At 41.8% G+C, this 24,041-nt stretch overlaps 1 protein-coding gene across 2 annotated transcripts in view; it reads right to left on the bottom strand.

The window, feature by feature from the left end:
• STS (steroid sulfatase) overlaps positions 1–24,041 on the bottom strand; it is a 214,590-nt gene that overhangs the window by 86,526 nt on the left and 104,023 nt on the right. For both annotated transcript variants that reach the window (XM_032756543.2, XM_058441559.1), the window contains exons 3-6: positions 19,683–19,823; positions 15,585–15,706; positions 15,360–15,482; positions 13,221–13,644 (exon numbers count right to left, since the gene is read on the bottom strand). In XM_032756543.2, coding sequence (XP_032612434.1) covers positions 13,221–13,644; positions 15,360–15,482; positions 15,585–15,706; positions 19,683–19,823 — 810 coding nt within the window. The remainder of the gene's footprint in view (positions 1–13,220; positions 13,645–15,359; positions 15,483–15,584; positions 15,707–19,682; positions 19,824–24,041) is intronic.

Below are 24,041 nucleotides of genomic sequence, written 5' to 3'. Positions count from 1 at the left end.
ACTCCTGACCTCAGGTGATCCTCCTGCCTCAGCCTCCCAAAGTGCTGGGATTACAGGTATGAGCCACTGCACCCAGCCCGGAGATTCAGTTTTCATTAGCAAATGCTAATAAAGCATGTGTTCACGACACCAGAGCCCTTTATGTGCTCTCTTCTCCCACCAGACCACCAGGCAGGAGGTGTCATTTACATCTTGGTGCTCCTGACACCCACAAAGTGATTGGTAGGTGGCATGAATTCAGCAAATCTCTGTTATTGGATGAAATACTGAATCTGCTTTCTCAGCATTGGCAGCCCCACCCGGCAGTCAAGTGAATGACAGGGCCTTGGGAATGCAATGTGAATTGCATTGTGAATGGTTTATGTTGCATATGGTTTAGACTTCTGCCTAAGTCTCTTGTTACTTAGAAGCGATGTGGTTTATGTAACGATTGCTCTAGAGCAAGGATTCCTCTGCAGAACTTCTTGTTACTTTGAAGGAATGTGGTTTATGTAACAGTTGCTCTAGAGCAGAGATTCCTCTGCGGAACTTCTGTCCTTAGTCTTTTGTTACTTTGATGGGACATGGTTTATGTAACAGTTGTTCTAGAGCAGGGACTACTCTGCAGAACTTCTCTCCTAAGTCTCTTCTTACTTTGAAGGGGTCATCTCCTATGGTCCACATCTTTACCAGCCAGTAAAAGTTCAGAAGACTATACACACACACACACACACACACACATATATATATATACACACACACACACATATATATATATACACACACATATATATGTAATTAAATTAATTTTTCTTCTACATATTTCTGGCTTCCTTAACTTCTCATGATAGCCAAAAACATTCCAAATTTTGGACTGGATGTCACAAATACTAATAAGTTTTCCTGGAAACAATAAATGGATGTATGCTTTTCTAAATGCATTTTGTATTTTGCTAATGTTAATATACCTTGGGCTCCTCGAACTGCTCACACCTATGGCTGTAACACTTCCCTTTTAAGGTCAGTTCTTACATTTATTAACCCCTACTCCTTTGAAAGAGAAAATTAGCACAAAACAGCACACTTTGGGTTAGAGCTAAGCCAGGCATCTCCAGTTCTCTGAAAACAGGCAGATCAAATCTAACAAGTTATTGGTAATCATTAGTACCATGTTTTATTATTCCAGTACTTGGTGGCAAATTAGGTACCCCCCAACCTTTTTTTTTTTTTTTACAAGAATATGAAACAAGGAAATGTTGTTAATATCTCACAGTCAAGAAAGTTAAAAAAAAAAATCCTGAGTGGCTTGTCCCACCTCTCACAGGAACTGGAATAAGAAGGCATGCAATGAGAGCCCGCTGGACCTGGTCTATAACATTCACTGTTAGATCTCAGAAAGAAAACAGGACATACTACTGCTTAGATGGAAGAACTGTAATTGTCATCCTAGCTGATGACTTACATATGAGCATCTCTACCAAGCCATGTGTTTGGCTCCTTCTAAGAGAAGATGCCCTTGAGGAACCTGGAGGAGCTGAAATGGAGCCACAGTATGTTAGAGAGCTTGGCCACACAGGGCAGACTGTGAAGCCTCCATCCTACTTATTATGGGGAAAGTTTACTCACACCTGGGCAAATTGCACCTCCTTCCCCAGAAGCAGATTGTGTTCCCCTAAACTGGCTTAGATTCCTCAAAACGAACATGAAATTACAGTCTTTGTGTTCCTAAATAGAGAGTTACATTATGTATGAGAACAATCTCACTGCAATTTCACTCTCATCTGTTCTCCCATTTATTTTTAGATTTAAAGTTAAGGAAAATAGATAAGAAAGCTGAAAAAGTCAATCTCCCAAGCACAGTACATGGTCATACAGGATGTGAGTGACAGAATTTGCTGAGAACGAGGGGCTATTGCATGGATTGAAATGCCCAGCACTGGGCTCCAGTCCAGTTTCAACTTGGATTCTCCAATTTTGGATAGCAGTCCTCTTGCTCAAAAGTTAAACAGAAAACAAAAAGAAGAAGAAGAAGAAGAAAGAGACATCCATCAACATGATTGGCAGGATCATAAAATTGTGGCATATTAAAATGTGAGGTGGAAATAAAGAGATAAATGATAAAGATGATACAACCGGCAAATAATAAAGCCTGAAATAAAAGCTGGTTCATGAGGAGTGAAAGAACAGTTGAGTCAAAGACCTGAGCTTCAGGGTTCAATCAAGGCTACAGAACGTGACCTTTGTCTTGGAATGCAGGGGAATCCTCCTTAGAAGGGGAGAAGGGAATTAATGTGTTTATTATCAAAATTCACATTATTTATGGAACTCGTTTTCTATCATCTCTCTATAAAGCAGTGGTTTTTCATCCTATAGGGGTGACATCAGAGATACCAGCATCTTTATGTATACTCTGTGCATCGAGTAGAGTTGATCAGGTTTGACATAGAAAAACAAACAGAGAAAAGCATACTTGGCTTGCAAAAACACTGTTCCAAGATTTACCATCCAGGAACAGAAGTGAAATCAACGGTGCATGGGAATGTTGGCTAGACAGACATAAATCAACTGGCTTTCCTGCACACACCTGGGGTGTAACTGACAGCCCGTGCCCAGGTGAAGGAATTCTTGCTTTGTGATATCCTTTGAGAGGCCAGGAAAGACCATTTGCTTCACACCCAGGCTCAGGAAGGAGATCTGGGTTTCCCTTCCTCTCTATGACCTTGAAAGCTGAATGACACATCAGCAAGTTGGTGGAAGAAAGATTTCTCAATAACAGCTTAACTCCTTTTTTATTAGCTGGAGTACTTCAGTAAACAACTCTTCTGAAAATTTATTGCCACTGTCTTGCACACTGTGAGAAAAGATAGAACTTCTAGCTACTACATGCCTGCGCTCCATTTGTTAAAAATACAGAAGACAGCCGTGAGCCTTTCCAGCAACATGTAATCATTCCAATCTCAGAATCAAAAGATTTACATTCTATAGAGGCAGGAGTGAAAATTCACGCAAGAAGACGGCTAAGGCATTTTTTTTTTCTGTCTGCCATAAAGTATACTTTTGATGGTCTTCAGAATAATAATCTTCATCTGAGTGTCTGACCTTTATTATTGTAGTATTGTTCCAATTACAGTGGGCACAGGGAATAACGGGAATGCAAATAGGGATGTCTGTGAATTCCTTCTGGCTACCTTCTGCTGCTGGTAATTAGAGTATGGCATAAATCAGATAGCGGTATCAACAGTCGCCGCCCCCCAACCCCCACGAAGTTCATGTGACCACCTCTGCGTGCAGCAGGTGGATTTATACATCGGCTGTTCATGTCTTCCATCTATGAGTTTTATAGTTATTAAGCAAATGTTCTGCTGACACACAATACCAGGCACTAGAAATATAAAGAGAGACTGGACCGGACCCCGCTATCAGCAACCCACAGTTCAGACGAGAGCATTGACAGCTAGTCTGAGCTGTCTTAAATGCCCCACTCAGTGCTGCAGAGAAGGAATTCAGAGAAGAACTTATCTCAACCTGGCAGGGGTCAGAATTTGCTCCCAGAAAGAGGTAGCTTTCAACGGTTCACATAGCATGACAGCGTTTGTGAATGCTTTCCATAAACATGTAGGCTTTTGAGCTATTCACAGGTATGATATTCAGAGATACAGAAATGTATGGCTGGAGAGGCATTTCCAGGGTCAGGTCTAAGTATTCTTTATCTATGTCCCAGTGAGTTGGGAATGCCACGGACCCACTATATCTAGTATGGCAAAAGACGAACATCCCTCAGTACCTGTATTGTTCCAATATCCTCAGCCTGAAACCAGAGGTTCATTCAAAAGAGAAGCCCTCCCCTCCTTTTTTTTTTTTCAGAGACAGGGTCTTGCTCTGTTGTACAGGCTGGAGTGCAGTGGTGCAATCATAGCTCACTGCAGCCTACAACTCCGGGGCTTAAGAGATTCTCCCACCTCAGCTTCCTGAGTAGCTGGGACTACAGGTGTGCACGACCATGCCGAGCTAATACTTCCTGATTTTTTGTAGAGACAGGGTCTCACTATATTGCCCAGGCTGGTCTTGAACTCCTGGCATCAAGCAATCTTCTCACCTCAGTCCCCCAAGTAGCTGGGACTACAGGCACACACCACCATGCCCAGCTAATATTTCTTTATTTTTTGTAGACACAGGGTCTTGCTGTATTGCCCAGGCTGGTCTTGAACTCCTGAGCTCATGTGATCCTCCCACCTAGGCTTCCCAAAGTGCTAGGATTACAGGCATGAGCCACTGTGCCCGTTGCCCTCATTTTTAAATACATATCCCATAGGCCCACAAAAGTTAGAAACAAATCATGTGATATCTACAGTTATTGAATAATGTGACTCTTTGATAATTCTTTAATTATTTAACTTCCATTTTTGAATGAGCATCTGTGAGTGTCCCTGTGTATTGCCCTTAATGTTTAATCTGATTTACTTTTCTTACCATGAATTAAAATCAATATCACCCCATTCCTTTCTGGCTTACACTCTTATCGAAACTAATGAAACCTCCTAAAGATCCCTTTATTCAAAAGACACTTTGAGCCAAATCACAGCTATTCATCACAGCCACTTACACTGGGGTCCAGCTGGAAATGGGAGAGGCTAGGCTGGAGGCACCCAATAAATGCATTTCAGGACTGTGACTGTGCCAAATGGTGACAGCAGTACGTAGACCGGGACAAAAGGTCGTATCTTCTTCCAATAATACATTTATCAGCTTTCATAGATTTTAGGGAATTATGATTACACAAGCAATGCTTGTAGAGAGGAGTATTTATTTATCATAAAAGTACAGACCATAGGAAATGGTAGGAGAGATTCTTCCCCATGGCTCTCCACTAAAGGTATAATCTTTTCATGTAGGTGTTTCCCCCTAACCCCTTGATTACTGATACTTTCCATTATGCTGATGTCTTGGTGTGTTTTCTGTGGAGAGTTGTCAGGGAGCAGGGTTTATTGTTTTCAGAACAGGAGATCTTACCACTCCGGGAAGTCAGAGATTAAAAACAGAACTCTACATAATTTCCAAATTTTTGATTTGTTATCCACAAACCCTTTGCTAAAAAAATTCATTTATAAAGAACAAGAGTTATCCTACACTGAGCTTGACTAAAACTTATTAGCTTTTATTGAACTTCTAATTATAATATCTCAAAATATACCTACATATATTTAATATATTGAGACAACTTAATAAACTTCAGCCTGGAGAACCTTATACTAATGGCAAATTCCAGATAAATCTATAAATCCCATAACTGTATAACATACTATACAGATTATGTAGGTGTGTATAAAGTCATTGCCATTCTTGGAAATTTACTGTTCGAAGTGAGCATGTATATATCTTCAGAGAAAAACATGAAGTGATTTACCTAAACTTAAATATTTTTCCTAGCAATGAAGCACTGTTTCAATGAATTCAGAGAAGAGGTCAACATATCTGGTTTTTCACAAAGCAGAGTGACCAACATCCATCTCTTTCTATTGAAGACATAAAACATGAATCTCATTCTACCCACCAGCATGACACCTTTTTAAAAATTAGCCTTGACTTGAACTAAAGAAAAAAGCTGTTTGTGAATAAAATTAACTTGCTACATTCACCCATCCTTACCCTTTATTTTCTTTTCAGAGCATCCAGGTACTTCTCGATTAACATAGTAATGTTAACACTACTGATATTCAAACTTATCTATAAGAATTACAGAGATGCATTCTCCTTCCTTGAGCATTGGACCTAGATTCCTTCATCTGGAGAAAGGTGTCGAGACACTCATACAGTGCCCTAATCTTCTTCCAACTAATCCTCACTCGGACTAATCCTCACTCAATAAGTCTACCGCACTAGAGTAGATAGAAAAGATTCCCCCAACTGTTTATGAAGCATTCCAAAATTCAAAAGGTTGAGCTAGTTCTGTTTAAATTCAGGCTCTACTCTTTATTACCTGTGGAGCTTTGTTCATTCAAAGGATTTCAGCTTCAAAGTTCCTCCACAGTAAGACATCTATTTACCGACCTCATGAGGTTGTTATGTGGTGTGAAGGAAGCAATGGGTGTGGGAGGTGCACAAAACAATGTGTGTATCCACAGCACCTGACGTATAATTGGCAACCATTCCACAGTGTCCATTACACTTGAACATGTCCCATTATGTGTTACCATTTCTACTTTGCACCTAAGTTGGATCTGTTTTGCATTGCAATGAAGACAGGGATGGCAAAACCCAAAGCTGTGATAATGGGATGACCCTACAGGGCACATACAGAGAGTTGGGTATCTCTAAGAAATTTATAGTTCACTCCTTTATGCAAGAATAACAAGGATTTCTGGCTAATTAAAGTGTATTCAGGATGACCCATCTCCTGAATTACTATACAGCGTATAACATATGGTGAGCTAATTATCCAGCTCTCTAATAATAGAAGCATCTCCCCCAGATAAATTTATCCCTGAATGAGTCAATTAGGGTGAGGGATTGTGGAGTGGATGGTTATATATTCTAAATCATCGCTCTCCTCAACTTGAAAATATGTGCTTGGAATCCCAGGCCACAAACTGGGTTTGACTAAGTGGACCTCATTTGCAAGAATCACAAACCAATGAAGCATCTTTGCCTTATGCCTCCTTGTCATTCATACCCTAATATTGCAAGCTAGCATCTCAGGAGCAACCCTTGAGTATAAATCATATCAGTAACACAGTGTAGAGAAAGGCTATAAATTTTAGAAGTAGGAGTTTTAAATCATTTTCCTCACCACCTTTGACAGATGAACTGAGAAGTAGCTGTGTACAAATATGTGTGTGTGTGTGTGTGTGTGTGTGTGTTAAAATATCTAAACAAGGCACCAGTTGCAACTGGAAATTTTTAAATTTGAAAGCATTTGAGTAAATTCCACTAATACTACCATTGCTTTGATCAAGCATTCCTTTTTCGGCTGCTGAATAACTCTACCTCCATTTCTCACAGAGGTGGTTAAGACCTGGCTAAATTGCTCAGGATATTCTGGATAATGAAATAACACATATAAATGTGTCTTCAGACATTGAAGAAATGTTTTATGAACATGGTGGTGTCACCGATGTTAGGATTCTTTGGTAGCATACCAAGGCCATTCTCTCAGGACTCTTGGATATTATATTTTGTGAATCAGATAACTAAGCTAACACAGATAGACAGCTCTACCCAAGGATGATTGTAACAATGTGCTTTAAATCTTTGTATCTTCAGATAATGTATGTTAGAAGCTGTTTGTGAATGGCATCACAGTGTACAAGATGCTAGCATTTTCACTAATATTAACCATGCTGTGAGTGCTCCAATGTGGACAATAGCCATCTACACTAGAATCACCTATTTTAAAGAAAAAATCCTTTTGTTGTAATTCAATAACCATCCCTTCAACTTTGGTGCTGCCAGAACATCTTAAATCTCTAGTTCTAAAAGAAAATCTCAGCTCTCTAATAATTAGAGATAATCAAGATTAACTTGTCAGGCTTCAATATCCTCATGATCAACAAATTTGTTTTGGACCCCTCTCAAAATTATATACCCATTAAAATGACTTGCAATCATATGAATATTTATATACCTAATAGATTAAATAATTTCTGTCAAAATACATGTCATACAAAGTGATTCACCCTGGAAGCCAAGTATCGTTTCTGACTATCCATTGTATAATGGACGCTGTATTAATCTCCACCTTGTCTGGTTTTGAGAGATTTGTGGTAGATGAAGACTGATATAAGGGTGTCCAGCTTTCCCAGAAAAAACTGTTGTTTTCTGCCTTAAATAGACCGGCCCGAGAGTGCCGCTCCATCTTGGAATGGCTGTGCTCCTGTTTATCAAACACGGTAAAGCTTGCGCACTAGGTAAGAGCATGGTCAATCATGTAGACTGTGACCCACTGATATATCATGAAATTAATTTAGTTCCAAAACCAGATTATTGCCAAAAAAAAAAAAGAATAAAATGGGGTAGAAAATATTAGGGCAATCACCCTAGTAAAAGAAAGATCATTTCCATAAGCTTTTGTTTCAATCACATATCTATGTGCATCTTACTAGAGGATGATATAACTGAATGATGTATCTTATAAAGTTCCAAAGCTTTTACATGAGATCACCTGTCAGCATCACCTTCCAGAAAAATCTAGGTGACAAATAATTGCAGTGTTTCTGCACAGTAGCCAAAGCTCATACACGTATACGAAACCCAGTGTTTCTTAGAGTGTCCTATGAAACACCCAGTTTAGAATGTCTTGAGAAGCTTATTAAAATGCTGATGCAAAGTCTCACTTTGGAACTACTCTGTGACAGTCCCTAGAGTTCATCTTGGCCATCTTCAGCTGTAATAAGCACCTCTGAGGTTTTCCTTATGTAAAGTCTGAGGTATCACTTGTCTACCCCTGTAGTCCTGGACTCTTCCCTTTTCCCTTCTTCGTCTACCTGCAGGAAGTCATAGTGATCCTATATTATATACCACCACACACTAGGCTAGCAAAGGCCACCCTACAATGCATAGTTCTGAACCAAGCGCCATGCCCAGGAGGCAGGTGGCCAGCCCTGCAATGCCTGCATTTGGCTGTGTGGGCTGACCACAGGCACTGATAACTCTGCAGTATCTCTGTACAAATAATACTTGAAATAAATGTTCAGGAGTGTGACTGACAGCTTGAACTCTTCCTTCCTCTCTTAGGAATTGCATGACATCCCTCACCATGCCATTTTGCTGTGACCAGAATCCGACAGGTTTCTGCAGTCTCTGGTGCCTGGGTAAGACAGGCTGTCAGCATGGGCATGACATGATACAGCTATGGTTACTCACAGATCCCAACGTTTACCCAGGACAGGCACCCAGACTACAGGCATATTGCCCAGGAACGACTCATAACCCCTCCAGCATGTGCCTGTCAGCCCAAACCTGTGAAAATCATGACAAATAGCTCACGTCTTACCTGAATTCTGACAGATCTATAAATAGTTGCTTAAAGGACTTTTAGTGGCTATTATCCATCCCTGGGCAGAAAATTCTTTATTCTTTACATTAATACTTGCTGCTGCTGTACATGTATATCTCCTATAGCTTCCCTTGGAAATCAATTTCAATTTATCTCTTTGTAAATTAAATACATATGTGTGTAAAGCACACACACATATATATACACACACACCTATATACACACACATATGTATTTACACATACATATATATACACACACACACGCAACACAACACCAAACTGTAGTTTTTCTTTACTCTATTTTTCTCTGATGAAAATATTAAAATACCAATAAGCAATATACTTCACATCAATGCTTCAAGTACAGACATGCATCATATAGTGACAGGGATATGTTCTGAGAAATGTATCATTAAGCAATTTCATCATTCTGCAAACATCGTGCAGTGCACTTACACAAGCCTAGATGGTACAGCCCACTGCACACCCAGGCTACATGGTAGAGCCTATTACTCCTAGGCTACAAACCTGCACCGCATGTGACTGTACTGAGTGCTGCAGGCAACTGCAATGCAATGACAAGTATTTGTGTATCTAGACATATGTACACATAGAAAAGGTACAGGAAAAAATACAGTATAAAAGATACAAACGTGGCCGGGCGTGGTGGCTCATGCCTGCAATCCCAGTACTTCGAGAGGCCGAGGCGGGTGGATCATTTGAGGTCAGGAGTTCGAGACCAGCCTGGTCAACATGGTGAAACCTCATCTCTACTAAAAATACAAATATTAGCTGGGCGTGGTGGCACGCACCTGTAATCCCAGCTACTTCAGAGGCTGAGGCAGGAGAATCACTTAAACCCGGGAGGGGGAGATTGCAGTGAGCCGAGATCGCACCACTGCACTCCAGCCTGGGCAACAGAGCGAGACTCTGTCTCAAAAAACAAAAAAGATACAAACGTACAGCTGCAAAAGGCAGCTCCATTATAATCTCATGGGACTTCTGTCATACACGTGGTCCACTGTTGACCAAAATATTATTATGCGGTATATGTCTGCAATCCAAATTTTATAATAAATTAGCCCCTTTAGTTTACACCTATCTATAACCTTGGGCAAATTCCTTCAACCTCCACTCACATAGCTGTAATATCAAATAATTCTTTTCTAAAATTCCAAGGCTGGTGTTGATTTTTCTCCTGGTGTGCCTACCTTTTTTACTTACAAATATCTGTTAAATATTAATTTGCCTAGAGTCTGCACTAACTAGATGTTTGCTCACGTGTTCTTTTGTTCTTTTGTTGCAGAGTATGCCCTTTCTCTCAGCTGTTCATGAGGTTTCCATGGGGCTTTATTAAATGTCAGTAATTTCCAAACGCAGTCCTCTGTTCCAGGTTCACCCAAGCACTGCAGCTTTTATCCCTCTGACATACTTAGCTTCTCATAAAATTTCATCTGAAATATTCCTCAGCTTTAAAACAAATTTGAAAATCACTGCTTGCAGTAGGAAAATCACTGCTATATGTTCAGCAAGGCCGTTTCATTTTCTTCTTCCTGAAGACATGGGGAGACTGCCTCTTAGCCCCATGTCAAGTCAGGGTGGAGACGTGGGGCCTGGTCTACATGCTGACCCCTGGGTCAGTGAAGTAATGAAAAGCCCCCAAGGGACCCTTCAACTCTTTTCTCCTGTGGATGCTATTGGGAAGGCCATCTATTGAGATGACAGAACCACAAGATATTAACAACCTGGATCCCTCAGTCTCCTCATGGAGCAAAGCTTCCCTAGAGCATCATCCAACCAGCAGTAGATTTTGCATGGGCAAGAAACAAATCTTCAAGTGTTAATCCACTGAGATTTTGTCAGTCTTCACTGACAAAAACAGAAACTGGCAGCAGAAGTGGGATGTTAACCAAAATAAAAATTTAAATTGTGTGGTACTCCCTCAGCCGTTGGGCAGCTCGTACATAGAGTACTCTCTGGAGCCAAGTCCCAGAGGCTGAAACTGAGAATACTTAAAATGACCAATGACCAGTTTATATATTTCACAGTTAAATGACAATTTAGATTTTAATAAAATCTGTTGAAACTGAGAGGTGGTGTGAACTATAAGAACTAATCATTCTATTTGTGTCTCCTTTTTAAAGGGAGGAAGTGATACTATCAATTGCAACTTTTGTGTAAGTCACTTCGTAGTCTGTTCAGACAACCAAACCATATGTGGGTTTCTGTCAGAGTTGATGAAACACTTTTGTGATACCAGAGAGATATACTAAAATACACCCTATGATTTATCTATTGCATAATCCGTGATGTTGTGGGTAGCAGGACACTGTTGTACCTCTAGGTAAATGGGTTGCTCCTATGCTGTTTCATAACTGGAAAAAGAGAGTGAGGAGAACCACTGCCCATTCCCAATCTCCAGTAAAGCATCAACTCCATGCACACAAGATCTGGACAGAGGAACACAACATCTTCCATGTGAGGAAATGACAACATAATTTTCATAGAGTACGTTACCTTTTACCTTTCTTACCAGCCCTAACTTACGTAGCTTCCACATACCTTAACTATGTATTTTCTTCTTAGGCTGAGCATATTTACTTGTTTTTAAATTAAATCCCTAATATACTTTCCCTTCATCACAATAACTTCCTTTTCATTGTCATTCATTGTCCAATCCAGGGATCGATTTTATAATTTTGTGTCATGCATTTAATTGGATGACAAACCAATATTACCTATATTTCCTCTGTCTCCTTTATAATTTTTGAATCACCCTCCAAACTCTTTTAAATCTCCCATAGAGTTTAAGTCACCATAAAGACCAAACGTCTGATTTTCAGATGAACTTTCCATTTCTCTTTAGAGTCCTGTCCTCCACAGTTACAAGTGGAACAAAATTCTTTTATTTGCTTGTTTTGAATAGCAAGTGTTCTTGACATAGCCTCTATATAATATCTACTTAATTATATCTACTTAGGCTCTCTATATTATGTAATATAGATAAATATTATACCTATCTATGTAATTCAGGAATGCTGTCTGCTCCACTGTTGATGGTTATTCCATTTACAGATTGCAATCCCCAAAACTATAAACTCAGTGGGGCCCGACAGACCCAAGAGACATCATCCACTTCACCCAGTTTACTCACAGAGGTTTTTGTTTTGCTTTGTTTGCTCAGAGATTAATCCAAAATATTTTGGATCTTTCCACATTGTTTATATCACAAGGACAACCTATAAACTAAACATAAGCCATTATCTTGCCTCTCTTGATGGCCACATTTGAAAATTAAAGACCAGTGGGGCTGGGTACGGTGGCTCACACCTGTAATCCCAGCAGTTTGGGAGGCCGAGGCGGGTGGATCATCTGAGGTCAGGAGTTCAAACTGCAGACTGACCAAGTTTGTGAAACCCTGTCTCTACTAAAAATAGAAAAAAAATTAGCCAGGCACGGTGGCAGGCACCTGTAATCCTAGCTACTCAGAAGGCTGAGGCAGAAGAATCACTTGAACCTGGGAGGTGGAGGTTGCAGTGAGCCAAGATCGCACCACTTGCACTCCAGCCTGGGCGACACAGCGAGATTCCCTCTCAAAAAAAAAAAAAAAAAAACCCCCAGCGGGATATCTGACACCTCCTTTGTCATCAGCAGACATTATTTTGCCATGGCCTTTCCAGCCCAGGATGTGGGGAATGTTGGCAAAGAGACTCTAAGGCGAGCACACTGCATTGCAATACCTTTCTAAGGCCATTAAACATGTGCTATGGCGAGCTCTGGCTGAAGAAATGTGTTAGGCATGGAAGGGAAAATGTGGCTAGTATAATAACCCTACTAGTTCTGGCCGGGCGCAGTGGCTCACGCCTGTAATCCCAGCACTTTGGGAGGCCGAGGCGGGTGGATCATGAGGTCAAGCGATCGAGACCCTCCTGGCTAACACAGTGAAACCCCGTCTCTACTAAAAATACAAAAAATTAGCCAGGCGTGGTGGTGGGCGCCTGTAGTCCCAGCTACTCGGGAGGCTGAGGCAGGAGAATGGCGTGAACCCGGGAGGTGGAGCTTGCAGTGAGCCGAGATCACGCCACTGCACTCCAGCCTGGGCGACAGAGCAAGACTCCGTCTCAAAAAAACGAACAAACAACAAACAACAACAACAACAACAAAACCCTGTTGGTTCTTCCACCTCCACGAGAAATAACCCAGAATGTTTTTTAACAGGCAGCATCAGAGGACAAGGCAATACCCACCGCTGTATGAACTGGGCCGCCTCCACGGTTAGCCTCTGGGTGAGATTGTCATAGGACATGGGCTGCTGAATGATCTCGTAGTTCCTCATCATGAAGCAGTTCAGGGGCCGGAAGTAATGAAGGAAGCCCAAGAAAAGGGTCAGGATTAAGGCTGCTAGGAAGAGAAGGCTGAAAAAAACGCCTAGAGGCACGCGGAGTAGCCCCAGACAATTGAGTGCAGCAAGGGTAAGGAGGGTGACCCCGATGATCTGCAGGGGGAGGAAGACCAGCCTCTTGAAGCCCGTGGTGAAGACGCTGCCCTCTCCCGGCTTGCAGTCTCTCAGATTGGTCAAGGAGATCCCATAGAAATAATTGAAGCCGTGATGTAAAGGGTGGTGACAGAAGTCAGTCTTGCTGTGACAGCTCATCCCAAGGTGCCATTTCCCTGAGAAGACAAATGGGGGATCACTTCAGTCCCAATAAACACCCTGATTCCAATCCAAGCTTCTGTTCCTACATGCTGAAAAGGAGGTTCTTTCTATTTCATGAAGCTAGCCTTCCCGCTCATAGGACCCTAGAGTTTTTCACTTTTTTTTCCCCTACAAACGCAAAGGTATTACCTACTCACTCTACCAGAAAATAAGAACTAATTTAGCGATTCCAACAAAACAAAACAAAAAAACAAACAAAATCTCAACCAGATAAAAATCCTCTACTCACTCTACCAAGAAATAAGAACTAATTTAGTGATTTCAACAAAACAAAACAATAACAACAAGAAAAAACCCCAATCAGATAAAAATCCAAAAAGAAAACTAGCTAATATCTTTAATAGGCAGGAAACCACACTCTACAGAATAATACAAGTTTTTTTTTTTTTTTTTTTCCTTTTTCCCGGTCAGATGCTTTCCTGAGACAGGCCCTTAAAATTAAAGTTTTAGAAACAACTTAATTTTGTTCCTTGAATGTTAAAAGTGGAAATGAATCCTTACTTCAGAACCTACCCCTGAGGCATGAGGAAATCACACTCAGTAACTCAGCAATTATTTTAAGCACCTCTGAAAATTTCTTATAAAATGTTAATTAGATCACTAAATTAATGAGTGCCTCACAAAAGAAAAAAATGATAGTTTTTTAACAAGATGTTGGAAGAAAGAAAAGGGTCATTTTGCTCCTCTGAGATTTGCTAGGATTCATTTTATGGCCTACTTAGATTCAAGCTCTTCATGCAAACAGGAAGGTGTCAATCTTATCTACATGATAAAATCAGTGGGTGTGTCAAGCAAGACAAATTCTGACATAATTTTATATTGGAAAGTAAAATGAAAATCTTTATCAATAGCATGGTGTGAATAGTTTTGTACATTCTTTCTATGTATATGTCTTTCATTTGTTCCATCTATCATCTATTTCATCCATCCAATTGCCTCATTATCTATCTATCCATCCTATGTCATCTTTGTCTTTCTCCCTGCATCTATTTATATATAACATCTATCTATCTAATCTATCTATCTATCTATCCATCCATCCATCATGTCTATCATCATCTATTTCATCCATCCATCCATCCATCTATCCCATCTATTTCATCTTTGTCCCTCTCTGCATCCATCGATCTATCTATCTATCTTTTTCAATTTCTCTATCTATCTATCTAGCTAGCTAGCTATCATCTATTCCATCCATCCATCCATCCATCCATCCATCCATCCATCCATCCATCCATCCATCCCATCTATCTCACCTTTGTCTCTCTCTGCATCTAGCTAGCTAGCTAGCTATTTCTCTACCTATTATCTATCTATCCATCCACTCATCAATGCTTTCTTCCATCTATCCATTCATCCATGTATCATTAGGTATCATCTAAGTATCTATTTATCTATACACATGCACACACACACACACAAACACACAACACACACATCCACACACACACACACATCTATACATTTGAGTAGTCCAGATAGGCTCATTGTGTTTTGACCTACAATTGAAATCATTTTGTTTCCATTTAAAGTTATGCAAAGTGTACCAGCAACGTCATCCCTAAGATAACTGTCATGATGTCCTCTCCCACTCTTTTGCTAACTTTGTCCAAGTCCTCCCTGCCATTCCCATACCTATAGATGGTTCCCATCCCATAGATGCCCATACCTATCAGCGCTGTTGAATAACCTTGATCCTTCAGAAGCTTAGCAAAGGTAATCTCATTGGTGGGAAGTCCTCCTGAAGAGGCTGTGAAGAGGAAAACTCCAGTGCGGGACCAAGATGCCATTCCTGGACCAGGAAAAAATCAACCCTTAGGAACTAGGAGATACCTGGAGGTGGGGGGCTGTCCCGAAGGAGACCACAGCCCCTGTGGTGCAGATAGGAGATTACCTGATCGGACAGGGTACCGGCCAGTCATGAAGGCTGCCCTGCTTGGTGTGCACAGCGGTGATGCTGCCAGGTGCTGAGTGAGTTTCACTCCCCCACTGGCCAACCGGTCGATATTGGGAGTCCTAGAAGAAAAGAATCACAGCATTTGTGATCATTTTCATTTATTGTTCATGTATTTATTTTTGAGACAGGATCTCACTCTGTCACCCAGGCTGGAGTGCAGTGGCATAATCTCGGCTCACTGCAACCTCCACCTCTTGTGTTCAAGCAATTCTCCCATCTCAGCCTTGTGAGTAGCTGGGACTACAGGCACACACCACCACGCCTGGCTAATTTTTGCATTTTTTGGTAGAGGCAGGGTTTCACCATGTTGGCCAGGCTGGTCTCAAACTCCTGACCTCAAGTGATCTGCCCGCCTCGGCCTCCCAAATTGCTGGGATTACAGGCATGAGCCACTGTGCCCAGCTCTGTGATAATTTTCAAAATGAAACTGTCTATAGCTCTTTATACTGGGAAACTTCTCAACGAGCAAAGGCAAGTCTGGGGTTATGTGGGAGAGACAGGCGAGATGAGAGGCAGGGGAGGTGGGGAAGAAGTGATACAGAATCAAGCTACAACAAAACCATGCAGATGTGTGAATGATGCAGGCGGGACATCCCCAAAAGGTCCATTCATGCTACAGCGGGCTCTGAGCTCCTGGTCCCACTAGCCCTGAATTAGAAGACAGAAACCAAGTCTTTGAAATAGGATACTGCAGGGAGGGAAAGTAAGGGGTGAATGAGGATGAGGCTTCACTCTTCTCCCATCCACATCTCCCAAGTTACCTCTATGTCACCAAAAGAGAAATCTCCAGGGTCAATCTGACTCCCCTCTCTTTCCAACCACAGCCAAAGGGAATCCCACGACCAGCTTTAATGAGCCCCTGCCTAATTTCTACATGCCCCCAGGGACAGGGAATAATTAGACTCCATGTGCCTCAACCAGTGAGCATCAACAAATGGGTTAATATGCTCCAGGGAAAAGGCACAAACACTACAGTGAAGAAATTAGATGCTGCAACCCCCACATACCCTTTGTTGGCTTATATTTTTTATGCTTCAGAAATACTTATTTATGAGCTCACTTGTAGAGTGATACCTTTTGTAAGATAAGCCACCCTGATGCCTTTCTCTATGAATGGATTGGCTGAACATTTTGGGAAGTCATTTAGGAATTAATATCTTTTAGTTTTTAGATCATACCAAGTTATACCCCACAAGATATCTCCCACGTCCTTCACCAGGCATCCAGGTCCGTTCCTCCCTGCCTGGCTCATCATCTGCCATCCTTCAGTTCCAGGTACAGATGGAATTCTCATGGGCCTCCAGCGCCCTTCCTTGTTTATGCAAGGAGATTGACCTATATTTGGAACAGTAGTCCATACTCCACCAGACAAGCAGCTTCCTCACTGTAAAGCAATGGCATGTCTAATTGTGCTCCCCTTCAAGATGGCTGCCTGTAGGGTGGGAGTATACATCTTGTTCATTGGTCCCATGGCTTCCCTAGATCAATGCCCTCACAGAGTAGTGCTGCAATGATGCATAGCTTGAAGGGGGAAATAATTTTATTGCATCTGTAATGTCAAACTAGTGACCATTTATTAATTTAGTGAATGTGTTTAATTACCAATATTTCTACTTTGCTTTTTTCTTAAAGGGTGAGATGCTTAGAAGACAGAGACTGTTTTTGCATTTGAATTAAACCTCCTACTGTCTATAGTGGCCTACAAAAAAAAGTGACTATTTTGGGGTGTGACATTACAAAATATAAAAATGAAAAATGTAATTCAGAAATAATGGGACTCTAATATAGAGACCAAGGCAGATTTAGGGTATATATTGCCGTGAATTCTTCCATGGGGCTTTATAGACATTTTTTCTTTTGATAGTTGGTAAAGATTTAACCTTACAGGCTTGATTTTAACTTTTTAATTAAGACATCTTGGTAGGAACAGTTATCTATTATCTCAATATATCTTAGGAATATATAATATTAAAGAAATAGATAAAATGAAAAAGCTGAATAAAATTATGATGCTGATAAGAAAAACTAAATTAATAAGATCTATATCACAAATGTATTAAGTGATCTGTAAACATTTTACAAAAGTAGGCAAAAGGTGGGGCAGAAAACATACAAAGATAATTACAATTTTAAGAGGACATTTAAAGTGCTCTCTTAAAATTGCAGATCTTACCCTTGCATATGCTTTTTAAAATTTAAGCAATGTCATAAGTCAATATACTCTTAAAAAAATAAAAAGCAACATTTGATGCAAAGTTTCAGATTGAAAGTGAGACGTATTTGGCTACGTCTTGTGGGAAAGATTTTCCTTAATATCATAATCTATTTAATTTTTGTTTGGTCTGATATGTAATGATTAAATATACTTTCCAAGATTTCTCATGCTAAAAACAAGATGAGGAGTAAGAGAATGGAAGGAAAATAATCAGTGCCCCATGGCACTTGGCAATGGGTCCATTCCTGGCTTCAAGTATTTAGTATTCACATATCCTACAAGAAAGTTCTGGGCCAGCGCAGTGGCTCATGCCTGTAATCCCAGCACTTTGGGAGGCTGAGGCAGGTGGATCACGAGGTCAGGAGTTTGAGACCAGCCTGGCCAACATAGTGAAACCCCATCTCTTCTAAAAATACAAAAAATTAGCCAGGCATGGTGGTGCACGCCTGTAGTCCCAGCTACTCGAGAGGCTGAGGCAGGAGAATTGCTTCAACCTAGGAGGCAGAGGTTGCAGTGATCCCCGAGATCGTGCCACCACACTCCAGGCTGGGCGACAGAGTGAAACTCCTTCTCAAAAAAAAAAAAAAAAAAAAAGAAAAAAGAAAGTTCTGGTAGAAGCAAATAATCTCTTTCCTTATCCTCTCCTTTAATTTAGTTTGTATTGATCTTTCATGTGATGAAACTCTCCATAGAACTATTTTTATGCCATCATCTCCACATTATTAGGAAGAGAAAGTGAAATTCTAATGTCAGTATTCTACTCCTCAAGGGCTTACTTTCCTTTTTAAACAAAAGGGTCCTTAAAATAGGTCTTATGTTAGGTTGATTTTACGCAGAGGGATAGAAACAGAACACCTACTTCTGGGAGGATGTTCAGACCCAAGGGTCGAATGACCTCGAGTCTCGTTTGATTGCCTTGTTGCCACTGTTTTGATAATTACTGGCAAGTTATGAGGTCCTAAAACATGACATCTCTCCTGATTGTCAGCTATGGTCTCCATGTTTGTGTCCCCCCCAGATTCAGATGGTGAAATGCTCACCCTCAATGGGATTTTGTTAGGAGGTGGGGTCTTTGGGAGGTGATGAGGTCATGAGGATGAAGCCCTGTAAATGGGATTTATGACCTTATAAAAGGGACCCAGAGAGCTCCCTCCCCCTTTCCACCATGTGAAGACACAGTGAGAAGGTTCTGTCTATGAACCAGGAAGCAGGTCCCCACCAGACGCTGAATCTGCTATGCCTTGATCTTGGGCTTCCAGCCTCCAGAACTAAGACCAATACATTTCTATTGTTTAGAAGCCACCCAGCCTATGGCATTTTGTCATAGCAGCCTTTACAGACTAAGACAGCCTGCATAGCTGATGACAGGGTAGGGCCTGGGCTAGAAGAGGGAGAGTTGGGCATGAGTGAGAGTGAGAGTGAGAGTAAGTCACTGATGAGCCAGGACAGAGTAGTACAGACCCAGAACCAACCAGAATAAAGCCAGATGCCAAAAGGAGAAGACGAAATAGGTGAACAAAAGGGATGGAAATGTGAATGTGTGGAAAGCAGCATTGTAGCCGTAAGTAAAGAAGAACTGTGATGCACACCTTCTTAGTGATCTCCCTGAGCTCATCCAGCTCCCTGTTCATAGTCAAACAGATAAACTCACACCTGCCTTCATGACACCTACATCTCAGTGTATCTACATGAAGCCAGGCACGGTTTGGAGGGTTTGAACGTTTCTACATGTTCTGTGCTCTGTAGATCAACATTAACCAACCCGGGGACTGTTGCCTATGAATACAGCCATGTGTTTACTGAGGAGCTGCATTACCAACCTGACAGTTTTGTTCCCATAGCACCCAGGATCTCCAATGCCGAGGTCATCAGCCATCACCAGGATGATGTTCGGCCTTGATGCTGCATGGCTCTCGGCTTCCCACAGAAAGAACAGTAGGAGGAAAGGGATCTTCATTTTCCTGTAAAGGACAAGGACACAAAAAGGAACTGAAGGATGTCGGCTTGAGACAAGGTTTTGCTCTGTTGCCCAGGCCGGGGTGAGGTGGTACGATCTTAGCTCACTGCAACCTTGAAGTCCTGGGTTCAAGCGATCCTCCAGTCTCAGCCTCCCAAGTACCTGGGACTATAGGCATGTGTCACCACACCCAGCTAATTTTTGTGGTTTTTGTAAAGATAAGGTCTTGCTATGTTGCCCAGGCTGGTCTTGAACTTCTGGGCTCAAACAATCCTCCTGCCACACCCTTGCAAAGTGCTGATTACAGGCCTGAACAACTGTGCCTGTCCTGGTTTAGTAGCTTTCTAAGGGAAACACAGAAACCTTTCAAAACTCAAAGTGTATGCGGTCAACAGCCTGGGGGCAGCTCTTTGTGCTGGAAAATGTACAGAGGGAAGAGAATTCATCCATCGCCCATGTCTGCCATCCCAACACGCTCTCACCTCACTGCATTTCATTCCTTGTGAGAATAACAGGTGATGGAATCTTGGGGAGGATGGTGGCGTGAACACACACATGATGTCTTTCTTGTATGGAGGTCTGTGTACGTGTTCCAGCAACCTGCTTCCTTTGAGTTAGACCCCTTCTTGTTGAGGAGGACGTGGGCTTTCTACTTCATTTTGCTGTTTGCCTCTCTTCTCACTCTTGCGGTTTTGCTGCCCCACCCTGCAACAGGTTCATTTAGAACCGGAGCTTATGTTGGCAGCAAATATAAGGAGGTTGCTCAACAGGTTTCCCAGCCAGAGAGAGGCCTGGCTTGGTTCCCTGGAAGGTGGCAGGTACGTGTGCAGTGTGGTAGCCTGAGGTCTTACTTACTCAATATCGATGTCCTTCTAGTCTTCCCACCAGCAGTGGCAGGCAACACCTCTCCCAGCTCCTGGTTCGCAGCCTTGAGCCAGGTTCTTACTCTCAAATACTTCCAGAACCAAGTCTCTGTGGCCCTGACCCTGACATCAGGAGACAAAACTCACTACTTTCTCTTTCTGTTTCTCATCTGCCTGGGGAGAAATTTTTATCCTTTATTTTTCTCACCAGCCCGGGGAGAAATTTTATGACCTTTATTCTAGGTGGGGGGGTCAGGGGTAGTTGTTAATCATATCAGTTCTCTGAATCTTAGTTTTCTTAACTGTAAAGTGAAAGAAACTGAACAATTTTTTTGTTCTATTAAGTAATTTTATTTTTATTTAAAAAAATTTGAGACAGGGTTCTGGCTCTGTTGCCCAGGTTAGAGTGCAGTGGTGTGATTATAACTCACTGCAGCCTCCAACTCCTGGGCTCAAGCGATTCTCCCATCTCAGCCTCCTGAGCAGCTAGAATTACAAGTGCACACTGCCATGCCTGGGTAATATTTTTATTTTTATTTTTTAGAGACAAGGTTCTTACTATGTTACCCAAGCTGGTCTTGAACTTTTGGGTTCAAGTGATCCTCCCATGTCAGTCTCCTGAGTAGCTGGGATGATGGCGAGGACCACCTGGCCTGGCTATTACTTCCTTTTCAATTTTTATTGAGGAGATATGGTCTCACTATGTTGCCCAGGCTGGTCTCAAACTCCTGGGCACAAGTGATCCTCCTGCCGTGGCCTCTCAAAGCACTGGAATTACAGGCATAAGCCACCATGCTCTGCCTAATTTTATTTACTTTTAATTTTTAAAAATGTTTACAGATTTAGGGGGTACAGCGCAGATGTCTCACGTGCATGTGTAGTGGTGGACTCTGGGCTTTTAGTGTACCTGTCTGTTCTCTCCTGACACTGGACCCTCATTGCCGTGTATCTGGGAGCACTGACAGTCCTTCAGCGTGTGAACTGGCGTGTGAGCCTGACCTCACTCTGCATCTGTTTTTGCACTCACACCAGCCTTGGTGCATGCAGACAGCTCCCCCAGAGTCACTAAGGACACTGGACATCAAGGCCAGTGCACACGGTGTGGCAGAGTCTCTTCCCTGGCTTTCCAGCAACACCTGTCAGAGTGAGCCGCTCCCTCGCTCAGGAATGCACTCCTCTTTGAACACACTCTCTGAGGTTCCTATTGTGTCTCTCTTTCTGCAGAGTCTCTGTTTGCTGGTTCTTCCTCATTCGTGGACCTCAGAATCAGGATCACAACCCCACATAATTACAGAGGCTGGATGGGAGATGGGAAATGGCCTGGGTTTAGTCATCAATATGGAGAGGGGGCTTTGCCAGCCAAGAGCTTGCACCCCTCCTAAAGAATGTCACCCTTGTAGCAGCTTCCAATTTTTAAAGAGAAGACAGTCACACAGATTTGCATGTGCAGTTATATGACCATCAATTTAATAATTTAAACAAATGTGTAGGCTAACTTGGTGCAAAATACTCAAAGAAACAATCAAACAATGACTAAACATATTTCCTGGCCTGGTGCCACTTCTGAGTGGCCATTGTCCAGTCCGCACTTTAAATGTTGTGAGCCTCAAGACACTTCTGCTTTCCTCATCTCCTCCCTACCTTTATGAAATACATATGCTGTCTTGGTGAGATTAAATACTGAATGAATGCTTAGAAACACCTAAGTTTTATGTCCAGAGAGACTGTATATCCAAATACTGAATTAAGGTCTCCATACAGACGCGTATCTGGTATCTTGAATTTAACATGTTCAAACAGATATCATAAACGTAAAAAGCACCCTGCTATTATTATGTGAAACCATTTTTGCCATTTAGTCTAAAGGCCCCCAATTTGGCTTAATCTGCTTAAATGCTAAATACAGATAAAGCTGATGCAAAGTAACTTCTTACTGAATTCCTCACATAAGACTGCATGAAATAATCCAGCTATACAATGCCATCACGCCAAAGACCTTGTCTATCTTAATGCTTAAGCTAATATTTATGCTTGGAAAGAAATGAGAAATTGCCTATTTCTTTCTTTCTTTTTTTTTTTTTTTAAAGCATGGTTTAAGACTATGGGCTTTATACAACCAAAATCTGGCATGAACTTAAAGGCTGGCTTAAGAGCAAATCACAACATTCAGATAATATAATTTCAGTTCAAAAAGGTCTTGCAAATCATGCATCCCAATTCTCTTATTTTCAGATGGGGAAACAAAGACTCAGAGAGATTGGCTGATCATGGTGGCTCACATCTATAATCCCAGTGCTTTGGGAGGCCGAGGAGGGAGGATTGGGGGAGCTCAGGAGTTGGAGACCAGCCTGGGAAATATGTAAGTTCCTATCTCTACAAAAAAATTTAAAAATTTTCTGGGCATGGTGGTGCACGTCTGTAGTTCCGGCTACTCAAGAGGCTGAGGCAGGAGAACTGCTTGAGCCCAGGGTTCGAGACTGCCGTGAGCTCTGATGGCGCCACTGTACTCCGGCCTAGTTGACAGAGTAAGACTCTCTCTAATTAATTAACCAATTAAATAAATAAAGAACACAGACTTTCTACAACCAAAACGTGGCATGAATGTAAAGCCTGGCTTGAGATCATATAACAACATTCATATAATATTCAGGTAATACAGTATCGGTTAGAAAAGACCAGGCAAATCATGTATCCCAATTCTCTTATTTTTAGAAGGGAAAACAAAGACCCAGAGTGATTCAATGAATTGCCCTAGTCATACTCATAGCAAGCTGTGGTTTCTAGACTAGCACCCAGGACTCCTTATGGCTCTTCTCTCTCAGATTGTCCCTGGAACCCAGTATTTCTAGGGCTTTTCAGCATTCCACATGGTGGAGACTTCAGTGCTTTTCTAATTACTCGAGCAGTTTCCTTGGCTACTGAACAATGCCTGTCATTTCCCAGGGCTCTGTAGTGATGCCTCCTGTTCCTGCTGATAGAAACAGGTCCTGTCTAAAGAACCTCACAACCACTGCCCACCCAGTCTGAGTCCCACCACTAGTGGCTGATGATAAGGATACTGAGCTCTCTCTCACGGGCTCCGGGGTTTAACACTGCTAAAGCCCCTACTGCTACCAGCTGGCTGGCTCCTGTACTGGTTGCTCCTGAAGCTGCCAGCTATATGCTGCTGATGCCCTAAGCTCCTAATATTCCATGTAGATTTCAGTAAAAGCACACTTCACTTTTTTCCCCCTTGGATTAACCTACTACTGCTTGGAACCTGAGAATTAGGTAGACATCCCTGTTGAGTGACTGATGGACATGGGTCTGAATGTCAACCAATTTCTCTAATGCAGACTCCCTGGCTGTGGCCCATACTG

The sequence above is a fragment of the Hylobates moloch genome, unplaced genomic scaffold, assembly GCF_009828535.3.
Source record: "Hylobates moloch isolate HMO894 unplaced genomic scaffold, HMol_V3 SCAFFOLD_7, whole genome shotgun sequence".
NCBI classification, from domain to species: Eukaryota; Metazoa; Chordata; class Mammalia; order Primates; family Hylobatidae; genus Hylobates; species Hylobates moloch.
The sequence above is the reverse complement of the archived record's forward strand: the minus strand, read 5'-3'. Positions and strand labels throughout refer to the sequence as shown.